Source organism: Mobula hypostoma, chromosome X1 (genome assembly GCF_963921235.1).
Source record: "Mobula hypostoma chromosome X1, sMobHyp1.1, whole genome shotgun sequence".
Taxonomy (NCBI): domain Eukaryota; kingdom Metazoa; phylum Chordata; class Chondrichthyes; order Myliobatiformes; family Myliobatidae; genus Mobula; species Mobula hypostoma.
The window spans coordinates 30,562,995-30,582,373 of NC_086128.1; the positions used below are offsets into that span (position 1 = coordinate 30,562,995).

Genomic DNA, 19,379 nt, shown 5'->3' on the forward strand with positions numbered 1-19,379 from the left:
TCATTTCTGTTAGATTATGGTTTCTCTCTTTTGCACGACCCACCTTGGCTGAACAATCATCACAATGACTTAACACAATCAGAATTAGCTTTTAAATTTCCAAATCGCCACCCTTCTTATTTTTTGGGGGAAGAGAGGCAGAGAAAAATATTTCCCCACGATTGCCACCAAACAACTTGGTTCCAATTTGATTTGAATGTTTATTCACTATGATTCTATTTAGTGTTTAATACTTTGCATGATATAACATTCAACTGAAGTTGGGACTGATTTGTACATCTTTTGCTTCCTGTGACTTTCCTCTCCACTTCTAGCCCTTCATAGTTTGTGCATTCCATGCCTGAAAATTAAAAAGTTCCACTATGGCCATGTTTGTACCTAAGGCAAGCACTGTAAAATCACTTGTAGAAGGGATTACAGGGATATGAAAGGACTCATTGGAAAGGTATATTGGTGTAATTGTAACATGTAATAAGAAAGGATACTGAATATGTCTTGGGATCAGTCACCTGACAGGCAATAGACTAGATTGGAATCCCCAGAATAGAAAATAGCAAATCATCCAAAAATTAATAAATGGACATGGATTTCAAAAGGTAACTGCCAACTTTATTTGGCCATCCTCAGTGAATTTGAAGTAGCGATGTACGTAAATGAAAGTAGATACTATTTTAGATGGATTACCAAAAGTCCTTACATAAGAAGCACATTTTAGTTTGATTCATAAAAGCTTCTGGTGTAGGAGATAGAAGACTGGTTGTCTAACAGGAAACAGCAGAGACATAACAGTTTTTTTTTCTGGTTGGTATTCCACAGGGATTGATGCTAGGCTCTCAATTTTTTAAAAAAATATTTATTTCAATAACTTGGGTGAATGCACCAAAGATATGGTTTTAAACACACGGATGATGCAAAGGTAGATAGGAACATACAATCAGTACCCTCAAGTTCCAAATTCAAGTTTACTTCTCATTCAACCCTACATGAATACCCATGAGCACAGCAAAATGAAACAGTGTTACGTCAGGGCCAAAGTGCAAAACACAGTACCAATAGTCATACACAGCACAAGGCACATATAAGATAGCAATAAACATACAGTCACACAAAAAATATAATATAGCCCAAACGGACACGGGAGGGCATCACCAATGCCACCATGGATATTGTCTGGTGTCACCTCTCCTGAGTGGGTGCAACAGATGACACCGTGGCACAAGGCCCAGTCCACACTACAACCGAGACCATGCAGCTCCCCCGTCATCGGTCCTCCCAATAATGCCGTGCAGCATTCCACATTACCAAGCCCCAACAGGGTCTTGTGATCGCAAGTAAAACAACTAAGACAATTATTTGCTGTTAGACTGCACACTGCCTTCACGTACCAACTCCTCCGACTCTCTAGCGGGCAATAGCACGGTTTACATTAAGTCCAACTCCTCCAGCTTCTCTACCAGAGAGCATCTTGCTAACGGGGTAGACTTGCAGTATTTGAAGTTCTTCATGTCTAGCAGTGTCTTGCAAATGTAAAAAAATTTTTTAAAATGAACACTTTTGGTTAGCCCTATAGAGGCCGCTGGGTCCAAGTACGCCACCATCTTACTGGAAGTCTAGAACCGGTGAGGTTTAAGGTTAACTTTACTTCGAGGTTCGATGTGTTGTGCATTCAGAGGTGCTCTTCTGCACACCACTGTTGTAACACGTGGTTACTTGAGTTACTGTCGCTTTCCTGTCAGCTTGAACCCGTCTGTCCATTCTCCTCTGACCCCCTCATTAACAAGGTATTTTCACCCACAGAACTGCCCCTCACTGGATATTTTTTGATTTTCATAACACTCTCTGTAAACTCTAGAGGCTGCTATGCATGAAAATCCCAGGAGACCAGCAGTTCTATGATACGCATATCACCCCATCTGGCACCAACAATTATTCCATGGTCAAAGATATTTAGATCACATTTCTTCCCTATTCTGATGTTTGGTCTGAAAAACAACTGAATCTCTTGACCATGTCTGCATGCTTTTCTATATTGAGTTGCTGCCACATGATTGGCTGATGAACAAGCAGATGTACACTGAGTAAAATGGTACACAGATACAGGGTGCTGGAGGAACTCGGCAGGTCAGGCAGCATCTATGGAGGGGAATTGTAATTCCTCAACAGATACCGCCTGATCCACTGAGTTCCTCCAGCAGTTTATTTATTACTGAAGTATAACTTCCTAACTTTTGTATTTTAGTTCCCTAATTAATGAACAGTAACTAGCTTTCCTAATTACCTGTTGTACCTACGTAGACAGAGCAGAGTGCAAAGCTTTGATCAGATGTAGCCTGTGGCATTGTTGGTTTATACTAATTTCTCAGAGCTAAGCACTTAGATTGTCCTGGATTGAGCCCTGAGGCGATCAGTAAGTGGCAAAGGGGGTAGGGTTGAGAGGTCTGAAAGCCTCTCAGAATATGGCAGACAGTGGAAAAGAAAGTAGCGGAGGGCTTGACGAAGTCCTGACGAAGGGTTCTGGCGCGAAACGTCGACCTATCTTTTCCACGGATGCTGCCCGACCTGCTGAGTTCCTCCAGCGAGTTGTGAGTGTTGCTCTCAGAATTTGTTGATGCCAGATCAGCTTCTACAGCTACCTGAAGAAGCACCAAAAGGCGTCTCCTAGGAGGACATCATAATCGACTCTTGACACGCACTACTACTAATACTAGTCGGAGGTAGTTCAGAGCAGCAGTGAAAGGGTCAAAAATTGGTTTGATTCCTCTCTGCAAGTTGGAGGGCAATCAAACCAGGTCAGGGTATGATTACGATTCCACTGTGGAAATTCTGGAGCTGCATCTTGCTATAGAGTTGGCAGCATGAGTGTAGGGGAACAGTGCCCTCATCTGAAAGCTATTTTATACACGAGGCAGAATAACCCACCTATTAAATGGTTTAGTATTAAATTGACTCCCACGACACTTACCCCACATACCCACACAACACCAGTGTGCTTTTGGTTTTCAATGTCCCTCATACACTTAAACAGTTTCAATGACTCATGACTTTTCCAGCCATGGTTAGGTCTCTCAGTGGCTAATGCACTGTAATATTTTCCAGCCAGTTCTTTGTAGTTTTAACAACTACTCTGATTGTTTCTCTGTACAGTAGCCACTGGATCCCTCAGCACCCTTGTCAGTAAACATCCTTGTGATTTAACCCCTTCAGGAAGGTATATGTCACAAGGCCAATGGCACCAAATTATCCTTTCCAGAGCTGCCATTTCCCAGCCATTTTAATTCCGCTCTCCATTCCCACACTGACGTATCACCTCAGCCTGCTGCAGGCTAACTGGAAAATACACCTCATATTCTGCCTGGGTAATCCACAACCCGACAGCCTGAACATTGACTTCCCCAATTCCTCTCCTGATCTACCCAGTTCCTTATACGCCCACCCCAGCCCCAATTAGGCTGTTGCTTTCCGTTCCTCCACCCACTCAATCTGCCCATCATCCGCAAATTCCTTCCACTGGGTCCTCTCCCCCCATTGTTCCCACCTCCCTTATTATTTTGCATGCCTCGCCTTCCTTTCCTATAAGATTCCACCCTCAGCAGCCCTGTTTTTGCCTCTGCCTAGCACTTTCCACCCTCTATTGCTATTCCCACTCTTCCCTCCTCCATCTGCCTCACATCCCTCCTCACTTGGACCCACCTATCCTTTTCTCCACGCCTGTCCTTCACATCTTTATATTGGCTAATCCCCTCTATCTTTTTGGACCGTAACATAAACTGTCCATTCCCCTCGACAGGCGCTGCCTGACCTGCTGATATATCCAACAGACTGCCCTGTCTGCGAGAACACTAGAATCAACCCTGTGGAAGATTCTGCTATCCTATTTCTGAATTACGGATCCTTAGATTTTTCTTTACCAAATCTTCATGGCGGAATCAGCATTCCGGGAACCAGGCAGGGACGTTGAGTGAATGTATAGGGTTGTTAGGTTCAGGCATCCGACTAAGTTGTACATAGTGTATAAATAAAAATGGCTCTATTTGAAGAGGCTTTAGGGATTCTCTGTTCTTCAGACCATTGTTTTTTCTTCCAATAACAGATTAGTTAATAATAATAGCCCATTGTTGTGGAAACAATGTGTGTAATGTGGTTGCTGTGTTTCTAACATTACACACACACTTCATTGGCTGAATCTCACTGAATATTGGTAGTCTTTGATGCCTGGAGAAAGCAGTGTTGCTCTCTTGGCGCAAACCTTCACCCCACTGCCAGTGATCCCAAGGGGAATCTGTTGGTGTTGCCCCAGGGTTCAAAGTAGGAAGGCCATCTAGTTTCACTTTAGCTTGCTGGCAACCGCATAGGGCTCCGGTTAGTGTGACCATAGAGTGACTTGGCCTAAAAATCACTCAGCAAAGAACTATATCCTCTCTTGTGTTAACCAGCAGTTCATTACAAAGTGACACTGCAGCTCTATAAAACCTCTGGTTAGACCACATTTGGAGAATTGTGTTTAGTTCTGGTCGCCTCATTATAGAAAGGATGTGGAAACCTTTGAGAGGTGCAGAGCAGGTTTACCAGGATACGGCCTGGATTAGAGCAAGCTAGGGCTTTTCTCTTTGGAGCGAAGGAGGATGAGAGGTGACTCAATAGAGGTGTACAAGATGATAAGAGGCATAGATAGAGTGGACAAGCCGGCACCTTTTTCTCAGAGCAGAAATGGCTAATATGAGACAGCATACTTTTAAGGTGATAAGAAGAAAATATGGGGGGGGGGGAGTGTCAGAGATACATTTTTTAACGGAGTGGTGGGTGTGTGGAAGACACTGTCAGGGGTGGTAGAAGTAGGTACATTAGAGACATTAAAGAGACTCTTGGGTACATGGATGAAAGAAAAATGGAGGCCTACATGGGAGAGAATGGTTCAATTGATCTTGGAGTAGGTTAAAAGGTCAGCACAACATTGTGCTGTGTTTGCTGTACTGTTCTGCGTTTTAAAAACATTTCTACACTAGGATATAGAGATACAATATGGCAACGAGAAAATAGCAGAAAAATTGAAATAACTTTCCAAAAGGAAAGTCACTGCTGTGATAGACTTCATTAGGTGTAGGTGCTTGTTAATTTTCAAACTAGCTAGTAGCTTTCTTGGAAGTACCATTGACTCATTTAAAATTTGGCTAATTCAAGCGTTCAGCTCCTTTCTGAGTCACTCACTTGAGAGAAGGGCGTACTTGCATTTATATAGAATAATGTTTTAAGGATATCCCAAAATACTTTTTGTAGGCAATGTTGTAGTAAAACATGAGTCAATTTGTCACCAGCAAGTTCTTACAAACAGCAATAGGGGAAACACCAGTGCCCAAGAAATGGAAAGCATATCAAAAGTAGTGGATACAGCCCAGTCCATCACAGGAAAAGCCCTCCCCACCACTGAGCACATCTACAAGGAGCTCTGCCACAAGAAAGCAACATCCATCAACAAGGACCCCACCATCCAGGCCATGCTCTCTCTTTTTTGTTGCTTCCATCAGGAAGGAAGTACAGAAGCCTTGGGTCCCACACCACCAGGTTCAGACACAGTTATTATGCTTCAACCATCAGGCTCCTGAAGAAAGATGAGTAACTTTACTCACCCTAACACTGAACTGAATCCACAGCCTATGGACTCTCCAAATTTCAAGGACTCTACAACTTAAGTCCTCAGTATTATTTATTTACTCATTTTTTATTTGCAGTTTGCCTTCTTTTGCACATTGGTTGTTTGTCAGTCTTAATATGCAGTACTTTATTGATTCTATTGTATTTCTTTGCTCTACTGTGAATGCCTGCACGAAAATGAATCTCAGAGTAGTATATGGTGACATACAGTATGTACTTTGATAATAAATTTCCTTTACCCTTTGGGAGCTCAAGTAATTCTTCATGGTCGGGATGGAAGTGCACTATATCTGCCTGATGAATGACTTTGTGTTCTGGGCACATATTCCTCCCAACGCAGGTAATCGGACGTACATGCACCCAGACTCTCCGAACACAGGGGCCCACTGGATGCGCCAGGAAATCTCCTTTGGTAAACTAAAGCTGACCAATAACAAAGGAGCATCCAACAACGTCACTCAGGTGAGCCTGTGATTGCAACAAATTTCTAAGTAATGCAGCTTATTTAAAAACAACAGGACTTGTCGCCCTTCCTCAAACAATTGCTACCCCTCACGGTGAGTGGTGATATCTTTACTAATTAAAAACCTATCAACCTCTGTTTTAAAGCATACATAAGGTATTGCATACAGTTCTGGTTGCCTCATTATAAGAAGGATGTCAAGGCTTTGGCCAGGGTGCAGAAGGGGTTCTTCAGGATGCTGCCTGGATTAGAGGGCACGTGTGGAATAATGAAAGGTTGCAGAAACTTGGGTTGTTTTCTCTGGTGTGCTGGAGGCTGAGGGGAGATCTGAGAGGTTTATAAGATTATGAGAGTCATGGATAGAGTAGTCAGACAGCATTTTTTCCCAGGGTAAATATCGGAAGGCATGCATTTAAGCTGAGGGGGGTAAGTTCAAAGGAGATGATATGGACACGTTGTGGGTGCCTGGAATACCACTGCCTGGGGTGGTGGTGGAGGGAGAAACATTAGGGACTTTTAAGAGACGTTTAGATAATCATGTGAACGTGAGGGTAATGGAAAGATATGGACAGAAGAGATTAACTTAGTTGGCTATTTGATTACAAAGTTAATTGGTTTGGCACAACATTTTGGGCTGATGGGCCTGTTCTTGTGCTGTACTGTTCTCCGTTCTAAATACACCCGATGACTTGGCCTCCACAGCCGTCTGTGGCAATGAAATCCACAGATTAATCGCCCTCTGGCTAAAGAAATTCCTCCTCATCTCTGTTCTAAAGGGACATCCCTGTATTCTGTGCCTGAGCCCTCTGGTCCCTAGACTCCCCCACTATGGGAAACATCCTCTCCACATCCAGTCTATCTAGGCCTTTCAATAATCCATAGGTTCCGATGAAATTCCCCTCATTTTTCTAAACTGCAGCGAGTACAGGCCCAGAGCCATCAAATGCTCCACATGTATTAGCACTTTCATTTCCGGAATCATTTTCATAAACCTCCTTTGGATCCTCTCCACTGTCAGCACATCCTTTCTTAGATAAGGGGACCAAAGCTGCTCGCAATACTCCCAAATGAAGTTTGACCAATGCCTTATAAAGACTCAGCATTTACACCCTTCTATTTATATTCTAGTCCTCTCGAGATGAATGGACGTTGAATTTCCTTCCTTACCACTGACATATTCATCCCCTGCATCACATAAAGTCACAGAGAATAGCACAGGAACAGACTCTTCAGCCTACAATGGCTGTGCCAACCACGGTGCCAAATGAATCTAATCCCATCTGCCTGCACACGATCCATATCCCTCCATTCTTTGCATTCCCATTATCATGAGAGGCATTGATCGTGTGGATAGTCAAGAGGCTTTTTCCCAGGGCTGAAATGGCTAACACGACAGCGCACAGTTTTAAGGTGCTTGGAAGTAGGAACAGAGGAGGTGTCAGGGGTAAGTTCTTTATGCAGAGAGTGGTGAGTGCGTGGAAAGGGCTGCCAGCGGTGGTGGTGGAGGCGGATACGATAGTCTTTTAAGAGATTCCTGGACAGGTAAATGGAGCTCAGAAAAATAGAGAGCTGTGGGTAAACCTAGGTAATTTCTAAGGTAAGGACATGTTTGGCACAGCTTTGTGGGCCGAAGGGCCTGTATTATGCTGTAGGCTTTCTATGTTCTAGCATGTCTGCTTCCACAACCAACCCTGGCAACATGTTCCAGGCACCTACCCCTCGCAGTGTTAAAAAAGAACTTGTCCTGCACATCTCTTTTAAGCTCTCTCCTCTTCTCACCTTACAACTGAAAGCCATGTCATCTAGTAAATGACATTTGAAGCCTGAGAAAAAGTTGGCCCTTTCGATCAACCTACCTTATCTATGCCATCTAACGGGATGGAGTTGCAAATGATGGTTTCCTCTCTTGACTGATGTACGGGATTGTTTTGCAGATGATTGTGCTGCAGTCTCTACACAAGTACCAGCCCCGGCTGCACATTGTCCAAGTGAAAGAGGATGGTGCCGAAGATCCATACCTCACGTCCAAAATGCAGGCATTCACGTTCCCTGAAACACAATTCATCGCAGTGACCGCCTACCAGAACGCAGATGTGAGTTGGCATCCATCAGTATTTCGGCCAATGAGACTTTTCTATCAGTCAGGGTACTTGGAAGGCAATGAATGGAGTGTGGTGTATGTACCTATTGGAAATGGGGGATGTATTGGGTGCTAGTATATGTTTGATAGAGCTATCTACCTCAGAGCCAATGGGAAATTTCCTGGAGCATTTGGAGTTATCAAGCTTCATTAGATAGCACTTTGGTTCAGAAATAGTTCAATCTTTATCCAGAGACTGGAGCAAAAATCAAGGTTGACACATCAGTATATTACAAAGGGGTGAAAATTTCTCCAGGAAGTCAGCCAGTCAGCCAGCATCTGTGGAGGGAAAGGAGTGGCCAATGTTATGGATTGAAACCCTGCACTAGAAGTGAGCATGTAGAGGGGAGATTGCAAGTACAAAGAGATTAGAGGTAGGGGTGAGAGCAAGAGCTGGTGGAACCAGATGAGGTGGAGGGGGGGTATTGGGTAGATGAAGCCAGGTGGAGGAGAGGGAGGGGCCATTCCTGAGACAAGAGGCTGATGGGTGACAGGTGGAAATGGGTCAGGAAGAAAATAGGAGAAGGAGGAGGAGTGGGTGGATAGAGACATAGGGTGGAAAATGATATGAAGGTGGTGGGCACAGACGGGAGATGAGATCAGGAAGGTAGGCCAAGGGAGCGGAAAACCAGGTTGTTAGATGTGTGTGGGTGACAGGCAATCCCTACAGCCCTGTGGATGAGCCTAAAGTGAAGGAGAGTAGAAGAACGAGGGGAGATTTGATAGAGGTGTACAAATTTAGGGCGGCTATAGATAGGGTAAATGCAACTGAGGTTGGGTGAGACTAGAACTAGAAGTCATGGGTTAAGGGCGAAAGGTGAAGCATTTATGGGGAATGGGCGGGGAACTTCTTTGCTCAGAGGGTGGTGAGAGTGTGGAAGCATCCGCCAGTGGAAGTGATTCAATTTCAACGTGTAAGAGAAGTCTGGATAAGAACATGGATGGGGAGGGGGATACGGAGGGCCATGACACTATGGCAGGTTGCTGGGACTATGCAGCCTAATAGGTTGGCATGAATTAGATAGGCTGAAAGGCCTGTTTCTGTGCTGCATTTCTCTATGAAACCTGAAGCAAGATATTAACTTTTAATTTACTTACATTTTAATAAACGTGTTAACTCATTGAGTGAAAATCCCCACAAACTCCGTAAAAGAATTAAAGCTAAACAGCCTTCATTGTAGTGGGTTAGAGTTCTGAAATGTTTTCAGTCTAATGTAATTGCTGCAAGCAGACACTATAGTTGTTTCAGGGGACTTCTACCTCTGCTTAATCATTGTGGAACATTTCCCTTGCAGATCACCCAACTTAAAATAGACCACAACCCTTTTGCAAAAGGCTTCCGAGACAATTTTGACTCGTAAGTATATTTAATCAAACGATATCTACACAGGCTGTAAATTATCCTAACTGAAAGGAATGATCTTTTTTAACCACATCAACCTACTTCCAATGAGCAAGGTACGAGGTGAATCTGTGGAATTCATTGCCACAGATTGCTGGGTGTACTTAAAGCAGAGGTTGATAGATTCTTGATTAATTAGGGCTTCAAAGGTTACATGGAGAAGGCAGGAGAAAGGGGCTGAGTGGGATAATAAATTAGCCATATTGGCAATGGCAAATTAAACTTGGGCCAAATGGCCCAATTCTGCTCCTATGTTTTATGGTCTAAAAGCATGGCTTGGGATTCTAATCATTGGCCTGATTCCTGGGATGGCTAGGCTGTTGTCTGAGAATTTGGGATGGCCTGGTGAGTTTTCCTTAAAGATCAAAAGAATAGGAAGAGTCCATGCAGTTTTTGAGCTGAAAGCTGACTGTGATTCCTGCCAGACTAAATCGAAGATTGGGATCAGGTCACCCCAGAGTAGAAGAGGTAGAGGTGCCCTCACGTTTCCTGAGCCCCATCTTTGCATCTCTCTTTTCACCCAATTTAAGTTGGGCTCCATTCATGTACGTTAACTGCAAGCACTGCACTATGTGACGAAATCCAGGAACTGAGATGGTTTGAGTCTGACTCAGCTCTCCTCTTCCCAGTCTTATCTGTCCTGAATACCTGCTGTGTTAAATTCATGACTAGTCTTTCCATTTGGTTATACAGAATGTGAAACCTTTTCAAATCTTAAGGGATGCAGCAACTCATTTTGATTGGTATAAGCCTAGGGAGAAGGGCTGCCAAGTGTGTATGTCTACTGATGCAGCAGGCTCATGGTCATATCCACCCAAATTACCACTAAAGAACTTGTTGCTGTATGTAGTGCAAGGATCAGTTTGTTCACCAGGATGGTACAGTAGCATAGCTGTTAGTGCAACAACTATAGCGCCAGCAATCATCGATCAGAGTTCAATTCCTGATGCTCTCTTTGTTCCCCCTGCGACCCATGTGAGTTCCTGGAAAGGTGATTGTGGTTGAAACAAAAATTCAATTCAAATGGAGTTCCACACTTTAGTACATGCCACTGTGATGCTGTTGACGTCAATAAGGCCTATAACCTCCCCAAGCACAACATCTAACTATCTGGGAATACTTTAGGCTTGACACAGGGATTTGGGTAATTTATGGGAATTACTGGTTTGGCCATGGGGATGGGCAAGTTCCTGGTTATTGTGGTGTCCTGGATGCACGTGGCAGCTGAACTTTCTACATACTCGTGTCAAGCAATGTTAACTCTAAAAGCTTCTTGGGCATCATTTATGTGTCAGAGTCTGATCCACCCCTCTAACTCTATTTTTCAGAATGTACACCAGCTCGGAAGGAGACCGACTAACTCCTTCTCCGCCAGACCAGCAGAATTGCCAGCAATTGGTTCCCGCCCCACGCTACCAGCCTTTCCTACACGACCAGTACATGAATGCTCTGCCACAGGGTAGATACTACAATGGGGATCGGACTGTGTCCCACACGTCCAAACACCGGGAAGATATTACAAACCCTCATCGCTGGTTCATGTCACCAGTACAGCAGTCTAACACCAACCGGCTGGATTTCAGTACGTATGATCCTGAATACACAGGAAACGCATTTATGACTTACAGCATGAAAAGTTTCCCACTTCAAGCAAGCCCCCATGCCCTTGGTTACTACCAAGATCATCCATTCAGTTCAGGGAATACCTGGGGCACCAGGGGACCTTCTCAGTATCATCACAGCAAGCCTAGTTCTGCACTGACCTGGTACAGGCCTGTAGGTGATACTAGGCCAACGCTGTCCAATGTAGAGGACAAAAGCAAGGAAACAGAGGACTCTTCCTGGCTCGAGCCTCCCTCTGTAAAGTCAGCGGACTCCTCTGATTCAGGACTGTATGAGGTTGATTGTAAACGGAGGAAGGTGTCCCCCTATACCTCAAGCACCGAGAACTCGCCCCCCAATCAGAGCAGCGAGAAGGAAAATGGAAGTGATACCGGTTACTACAGCTTTTATGCCAACTGAATCGCTGCAGACGAGATCAATCCCATTGGTACAACTGTGCTGCAAACCAATTCTGCATCAAACCCTCTCACCTCACCACTCACCACCGGGGTTGGAGTACCCTTTGAAATCTAAAAAGTTTTCTTACAGCAGTCCTGAGAGAGAGAGAGAGAGAGAGAGAGAGAGAAAGAGAGAGAGGGAGGGAGAAAGCTTCATGGAACTGCAGAGTTTAAAACTGCCCTCTGGTACAAAGGGTGCTCTCTGCAGAATTTTGAGGCCATGCTGTATGAAGTGTTTGTATTGATGGACTGTTACTCCAGTTAAAGTGATATAAATGGGTGTTACAGGGAAATAAAAACATTTCATTCAAGCACAATTTTATCATTCATTGGTGGGTTCTCATGTCTGGGTATGTCGTTTTCTTATGTACAATAGGATACCAGGTAGATATCTTATAATTGCAATATAGAGAGTGGAAAAAAGACAATAAAAATTACCAGTTATAGATCGTTTCAAGCATCTGGTTGCAAAACACAGAGGCAAAAGGTACATTTAATATATGCATATATCTATTTACTGTGTTTAAAGAGTTATTGTTTCACTTTAAGAATGTGCTTTTTCTAATTCAGTATTTTTCATCACACTGCCAAGGAACGGCAAGATGATGACAGCTGGCAGCTTCAACACAGCAACATTAAAGAAAATTGACCTTGCCCCTCTTTACAGAACGTATAATATTGGGACTGTGAATGTGTTGTAATTGACCTGGAAGTTGACCAAGCCTTTATTTTTGTTTTTAAAAAAAGTTTGTTTTATAATCAAATAAATTAAACGCTGAGTAAAAAAAAAAAGCTGTGGTGATTATATTTGTCATTATTGGCAGTTTGCATCCCTATCATAAACTGATCTGGCAACACCACCGTAATTTTATTCATCTTGCTCCTACAGTTTCTTGTTCCCAATCACCAGTCCTCAGTCCACATTCTCCCCCTCCCTATTTGGAATGCACTGAATTCCTGGGGCAGGATTACACAGCATTCTTTTTCCAGGGGTAGTTCATTAAAATTGTGATGGGCATTATTGGCAGTCTCAGTCCTTGAGCCAATGCCCATTATGGTGGACTGCATTCCCAATGTCACTCAAGGGTGATGACCTCCTGCCTGATATGTTGTCCTCCACCGCCGCTTACGGGCTAGTATCCAATTCTAAGGCTCTAACCTCTGACCTTCAGTGACTTTGACTACCAGGTTTCAAATGAAGATTATCTGCCACTCAGTTGGCAATTGAGACATGGAGAAGGAGATAGCTGTTCTATAACTGCACAAATATTATGTGGGGGCTGTATGTAAATATTTTGATGTAATTATTTTGGGACCATTTGTAAATGGCTTCAATTCTGGAAAATGTAAAGGCTTTGGAATCAACCAACATCGGTACTGACCACGTGACTTAAAATGTGAAGATGCACAATAAGTTATATTAAAAAAAAATGCTCCTCCTGTATCAGTGTTAAGTGTGAAATCTTTCTTGAGCATGGAGTTTTATTCCTGATTACTTAATTTATTCAAAAATCCTTGGTGTACATTACTGGTTTTGTACAGGTTAATGTAGTATATATTGAATAAATGTACCTCAAATGCCCAATGGCTGTAGCTATTTCATTTTTTAATAAAAATGAAAAAAATAAATATTTTGTTATAAGTTAATTTTGCATGGAAAAGTCTTGCATTTACATATGCACAGATACTGGAGGCAGGTCTGGCAGCATCTATGGAAGGGAATAAACAGTAATTTTGGGCCGAGACTCCTCAATCAGTCCTGAAATGTCAACTGTTTATTCCTTTCTTGCCTGACCTGTTGTGTTCCTCCAGCATTTTGTATGTGATGCTCTAGATTTTCAGCATCTGCAAAATCTCTTGTTTATGCATTTATATACCACTTTTAATATTAGGATATCTCAGAGCCCTTATGAAGGTTGTGTAAAATGTAACCACCATTAGAATTGGAGGTTCTGCACCCAATGTGGTTTCCTAGATTACATTTACAACTTCAAAATGTTGCAAAGCACTTTGCAATTTCTGAAGGATTCTTTGACTTATTATTGTTGGAGTAGGAAATGTATGCCTACATAGCCAGGTTTCACAGACACAAAGAGTGTGACCGAATTTTTGGAATTATTGTAATAACCAGTTGGGACACCAGACAGAATTCCTGAAATAGTCTTTGAGCTTTCTACCTTTAGTGAAGAGAACAGATTGCGCCTGGGTTTAATATCTCATCCTGCATATGGTGTGGCATATTCTCATACAGTCTGAGAATTTGCTACACAGAGGGACATTGCACATGAAACACAGAAAGTTAAGCTTGCAGGTACAAGTAATTGGGAAGGTAAATAGCTTTTAATGGAAAGATGATGAGATACAAAAGTTGGGAAGTCTTGCTACAACCGTTATAGGGCATTGGCAAAAGTCCAGCTGGATTACTGTGTACGGTTTGGATTATTTTATCTATTATTCAAGTTCACTTGGTTGATTCCTGAGTGAAAGGGTAGTTTCATGAGGAAACATTGAGCAGGTTAGGTCTAGAGAAGATACATGACATTGAAGGTAGTTGACAGCGTAAATGCTGTGTTGATGTTTCTCTGGAGCCTTAGAGATAGAGGAGAGGCCAAATTTTCTCTCACGCCTTGGAGACGGAGGGGAAGCCTGATTTCCTTTGGAGTGTCAGAGGCTGAGGGAAAACCTGTTAAACCTGTTAAAAATTTATAAAATTATGAGAGACATTGATAGGTTGTTCAGTCAATATCTTTTTCCCAGGGTAGAAATGCCAAATGCTGTATTGTTTTCTGTTATAAATTTGCAATATAGAATTCCAAAGATTCACAACCCTCTGAGAAAAGGAACGTCCATCCATCTGAAGTAGGTGACCCTTTATCTAAAACCATAATGTCAAGTACTAGATTTCCCCCCTGGGGCAAACGTAGAACAGTGCAGTGTATTCCAAATCTCATTCCCTCAGTTTTGTGTTCGATTTGCTTTTCCGTAGGTTGCACTGCCACCTAGTGTTCGTGTAAGTAAACTGGAAGTTGGACTAATTGTAGGCCATTATCTCATCTGATATTTAATCTCAACGGCATTAACAATCGAAGAGATTGCCAACAGATTACGCTACAGAGGATAGCAGGAGCATTCCTGCATTGACTAATCATAGACTCAGAGTGATACAGCACAGAAACAAACCCTTCAGCCCAACAAGTCCATATCAACCATCCATTTACACGAATTATAACAGTACAGGCCCCTAGGCATACAGTACCGACATACAACACTGTGCGAAAGTCTTAGGCACCCTAGCTACTATATATATCCGCACACAGTGTGTGTCTAAGACTTTTGCACAGTACTGTAACCTACTCTAGGATGATCAATCTACCACTTCCCTCCTACATAGGCCTCCATTTTTCTATCATTTGTATTTAAGAGTTTTCTGACTTCTGGTAAGATACCGGTGCGCACTAATGCAGTGGCCACTCTGGGTCCATTCAAAATGTGTATTTCTTTGTCAGTTAAGTCTTTTATGATCACAAATTGCTGCTGGATAATAAGGACATCAAGTTCTACAGTTCTACCCCCATCAGCAAGTTGCTCAATGGCGATGGAGCGGCATACCATGCTGTCATCTGAACTCGTTGCGTACCCTTATTGTGCTGAGATGGTGCGCAGACCCTGTTGGACTTTGATAATGGAGAATACTGCAAGTCCAGTTCACTGGCTCATTGGTGAGGGAGCTCTGTTGTCTCAGTTGTGCAGGGTCGCCTGTTGCAACCACCCAGGGGAGGAGACAATGGAGGTGGCATGCGAGAGAGCAGAGGCCTCTGCGGGGTGCACTGGAATTCGTACTGTGTTGGGGACTGTCCCTCCGGTTACTGCTGCCCTCTAGTGTTTGCTCAGTGGAAGAACAAGCCGGACAAGGACAATTTAATTTGGCCTAATGTTTAGCACAGATCTTGTGGGCCACAGGGCCTGTACCAGTGCTGTTTTGAGTTGTGTTGAATTAACCCACCACCCAGTGCATCCAGAGGAAAACGATGCAGTCACAGAGAGAATATCCAAATTTCACATGGACAGCATCCACCGTTAGGATCGAACCAGTGCTTCTGATACTATAACATAGCTGCCCTATTAACTGCGTTATTGTGCTGCCCTAAAGGACACAGAATAGAAAGAAGTTACACACACAAAATGCTGGAGGAACTCAACAAGTCAGACAAGCATCTACGGTGAGGACTTTGATGAAGCGTCTTGGCTCGAAACATCAACTGTTTATACCTCTCCACATATGCTACCTGACTTGCTGAGTTCCTCCAGTATCTTGTGTGTGTTGCTCAAGATTTCTAGTATCTGCAGAATCCCTTGTGTTTACAGTAGGAAGTTATTTTGTACCACCTCCCCCCAGCCCACGCGTGGAAAAAGCACACAAATGCACAATGGCACCAGATGGAAGGTCCTGACTTCCTTCCATAGGTTTTGCCTGCTCGGCTGAGCTCCCCCAGATGATAGGGGACCTGACTGGAATGAAGGTAGAACAAAGAGTGAACAACATTTTCCTTTGGTGGCCGTTGTCTCTAACTGGAGGGCACACGTTTAAGGTAAGGGGTAGGAGGCATAGAGTGGATCTGAGGCTATTTCTTTTTCATGCGGGGGCTAGCTGGAATCTCTCATTGGCTTGAGGGATGGCGGAAGCAGAGACTCTCACAACACTTATGAAGTATTTCAAAGAGGAAATGAAGCCCGCCTGCCGCACCCCGCCCCCCCAAATGAAGAGAAACTGCAGGCCAAATGCTGGGAAATGGAATCAGTAAAGATAAAGACAGGTACTTGATGGCTCCAAGAACACAGTGGCTGAAGGGCCCATTTATGTATTGTATGATTATAACAGGGGTTCCTAACCTGGGTTCATGGACCCCTTCGTTAACGGTAGGGGTCCACAGCACAACAAAGGGTGGGAATGCCTGCTCTAAGGTGAGAACAGATTCAGGCAAGCATTGGAAGGGTAGCCTCTAATCTGATAGCATAAACATCGATTTCCCCAACTTCCAGCAATTTCTGTCCCCTCTCTCCACTTTTCCATTCCCCATTCTGGTTAGGCTCTCAGCTGCCCCTCCTCCTTCTCTTCCTTCCATTGACCACGGTCCTCTTCTGTCAGATTCCTCTTCCTGCAGCTCTTTACCTCTTCTGCCTATCCCCTCCCTGCTTCTCACTTTATTCCCCCTCCCCCTTCACCTGGTCTCACATCCCCTGCCAGTTGTACTCCACCCTCCCCAAACCACCTTCTTATTCTGGTTTGTCTCCTTTCTTTCCAGTCCTGACGAAGGGTCTTGGCTCAAGATGTCAACAGCTGATTCCCCTCCATACAAGCTGACAGAGCCGCTGTACATCTCCAGCATTTCGTGTGCTGATCAAGCATTGGAAAGTGGTGGTGGTGGTGGAGGAGGCTGGTTCAGAAAAGAAGCAAAAGGTTCTCAGACCAGGATGGTGGAGGTGAGAGATTGGATGCCCATGTGAACATGATCTATTTGACATCAGAAAACTGAAAAGCACCAAAGCTGCAGAGCACATTAGAAACATCATGGATGTAAGTGGGAAGGGCCCGAACAAGTGGAGGGGTAAATCCTTCTGAATTAAAATTGGCCCATTGTTTACCAATTTGTGGATCTTGGAAAGGTGACAGAAGAGGACTGGTAGCTATGAAAGAAAGATCTGCAGCCGGCCTTATAAATGGTAACGTGGATATAGTCCGGAGGGAGATTTGATATGTCAGTGAGCTGGTAGATTTCCCGAACAACAATAATCAGATTCTATTAAATCTGATTCTGATTATTGTTGTTCAGGAAATCTATATTAAATAGGTAGTGCAAAAGAGGGGGAAAATAGTGAAACATAGAAAATAGGTGCAGGAGTAGGCCATTCGGCCCTTCGAGCCTGCACTGCCATTCAGTATGATCATGGCTGATCATCCAACTCAGAACCCCATACCTGCCTTCCCTCCATACCCCCTGATCCCTTTAGCCACAAGGGCCATATCTAACTCCCTCTTAAATATAGCCAATGAACTGGCCTCAACTGTTTCCTGTGGCAGAGAATTCCACAGATTCACCACTGTGTGTGTGAAGAAGTTTTCCCTCATCTCAGTCCTAAAAGGCTTCCCCTTTATACTTAAACTGTGACCCCTCGTTCTGGACTTCCCCAACATTGGGAACAAACTTCCTGCATCTAGCCTGTCCAATCCCTTTAGAATTTTATACATTTCAATAAGATCCCCCCTCAATCTTCTAAATTCCAGAGAGCTCATGAAGTAGTGCTCATGAGCTCATTGTCCATTCAGAAATCTAATGGCACAGGGGAAGAACACTGAGTGTCTCTCTGCAGGCTCCTGTACCACCTCCTTGATAGCAGTAATGAGAAGAATTGATCTGATTGACTTTGTTTAACCATATAACAATTACAGCACGGAAACAGGCCATCTCAGTCCTTCTAGTCTGTGCCGAACTCTTACTCACCTAGTCCCACCGACCTGCACTCAATCCATAACCCTCCATTCCTTTCCTGTCCATATATCTATCCAATTTAACTTTAAATGACAACATCGAACCTGCCTCAACCACTTCTTACATACATGAGTAAAAATCTTTATGCTATGCCTCCATCTAAGGTACAATCATAGTAATTTATAATAAATAGAACAGTCAATGTAACATAGAAATACACTCAGATCTGCTTGAGTTAATCAGTCTGACGGCCTGGTGGAAGAAACTGTCCCGGCACCTGTTGGTTCTGGCTTTTATGCTGCGGTACCGTTTCCCAGATGGTAGCAGCTGGAATAGATTGTGGTTGGGGTGACTCGAGTCCCCAATGATCCTTCAGGCCCTTTTTACACACCTGTCTTTGTAAATGTCCGGGATCATGGGAAGTTCACAACTACAGATGTGCTGGGCTGTCCACACCACTCTCTGCAGAGTCCTGTGATTAAGGGAGGTACAGTTCCCATACCAGGCAGTGATGTAGCCAGTCAGGATGCTCTCAATTATGCCCCTGTAGAAAGTTCTTAGGATTTGTGGGTCCATACCAAACTGCCTCAACCGTCTGAGGTGAAAGAGACAGTTGTGCCTTTTTCACCACACAGCTGGTGTGCACGACCATGAGGTCCTCAGTGATGTGGATGCAGAGGAACTTGAAGCTGTTAACCCCTCTCATTCCCACATCCATTGATGTCAATAGGGGTCAGTCCATCTCCATTCCTCCTGTAATCCACAACCAGCTCCTTTGTTTTTGCGACATCGAGGGAGAGATTGTTTTCTTAACACCAGAAAGATGACTTCTTCCTGGTAGGCCACCTCGTTATTGAGATTAGGCCAATCCATGTAGTGTTATCAGCAAATTTGATTAGCAGATAGAGCTGTGGGTGGCAATACAGTCATGGGTATACAGAGAGTAAAGGAGGGGCTCCTGCATCACCCTGCTCTTCTTGGGTACTGGTATGATTGTTACCCTTTTGAAGCAGATGGGAGCCTCTGACTGTAGCAGTGAGAGATCAAAGATGTCCCTGAACACTCCCGCCAGTTGGTTGGCACAGGTATTCAGAGCCCTACCAGGTACACCATCAGGGCCTATCACCTTACGCGAGTTTACCCTCTTGAAAGATGTTTTGACATTGGCCTCCGAGAC

The 19,379-nt window shown here is 43.8% G+C and overlaps 1 protein-coding gene across 1 annotated transcript in view; it reads left to right on the plus strand.

The window, feature by feature from the left end:
- tbx21 (T-box transcription factor 21) overlaps nucleotides 1-13,292 on the plus strand; it is a 38,374-nt gene extending 25,082 nt beyond the window's left edge. Inside the window, exons 3-6 of the mRNA XM_063038009.1 lie at nucleotides 5,990-6,111; nucleotides 8,047-8,205; nucleotides 9,548-9,609; nucleotides 10,983-13,292. Coding sequence (XP_062894079.1) covers nucleotides 5,990-6,111; nucleotides 8,047-8,205; nucleotides 9,548-9,609; nucleotides 10,983-11,676 — 1,037 coding nt within the window. The 3' untranslated portion in view covers nucleotides 11,677-13,292. The remainder of the gene's footprint in view (nucleotides 1-5,989; nucleotides 6,112-8,046; nucleotides 8,206-9,547; nucleotides 9,610-10,982) is intronic.
- The last annotated feature ends 6,087 nt before the right edge of the window (nucleotides 13,293-19,379 follow it).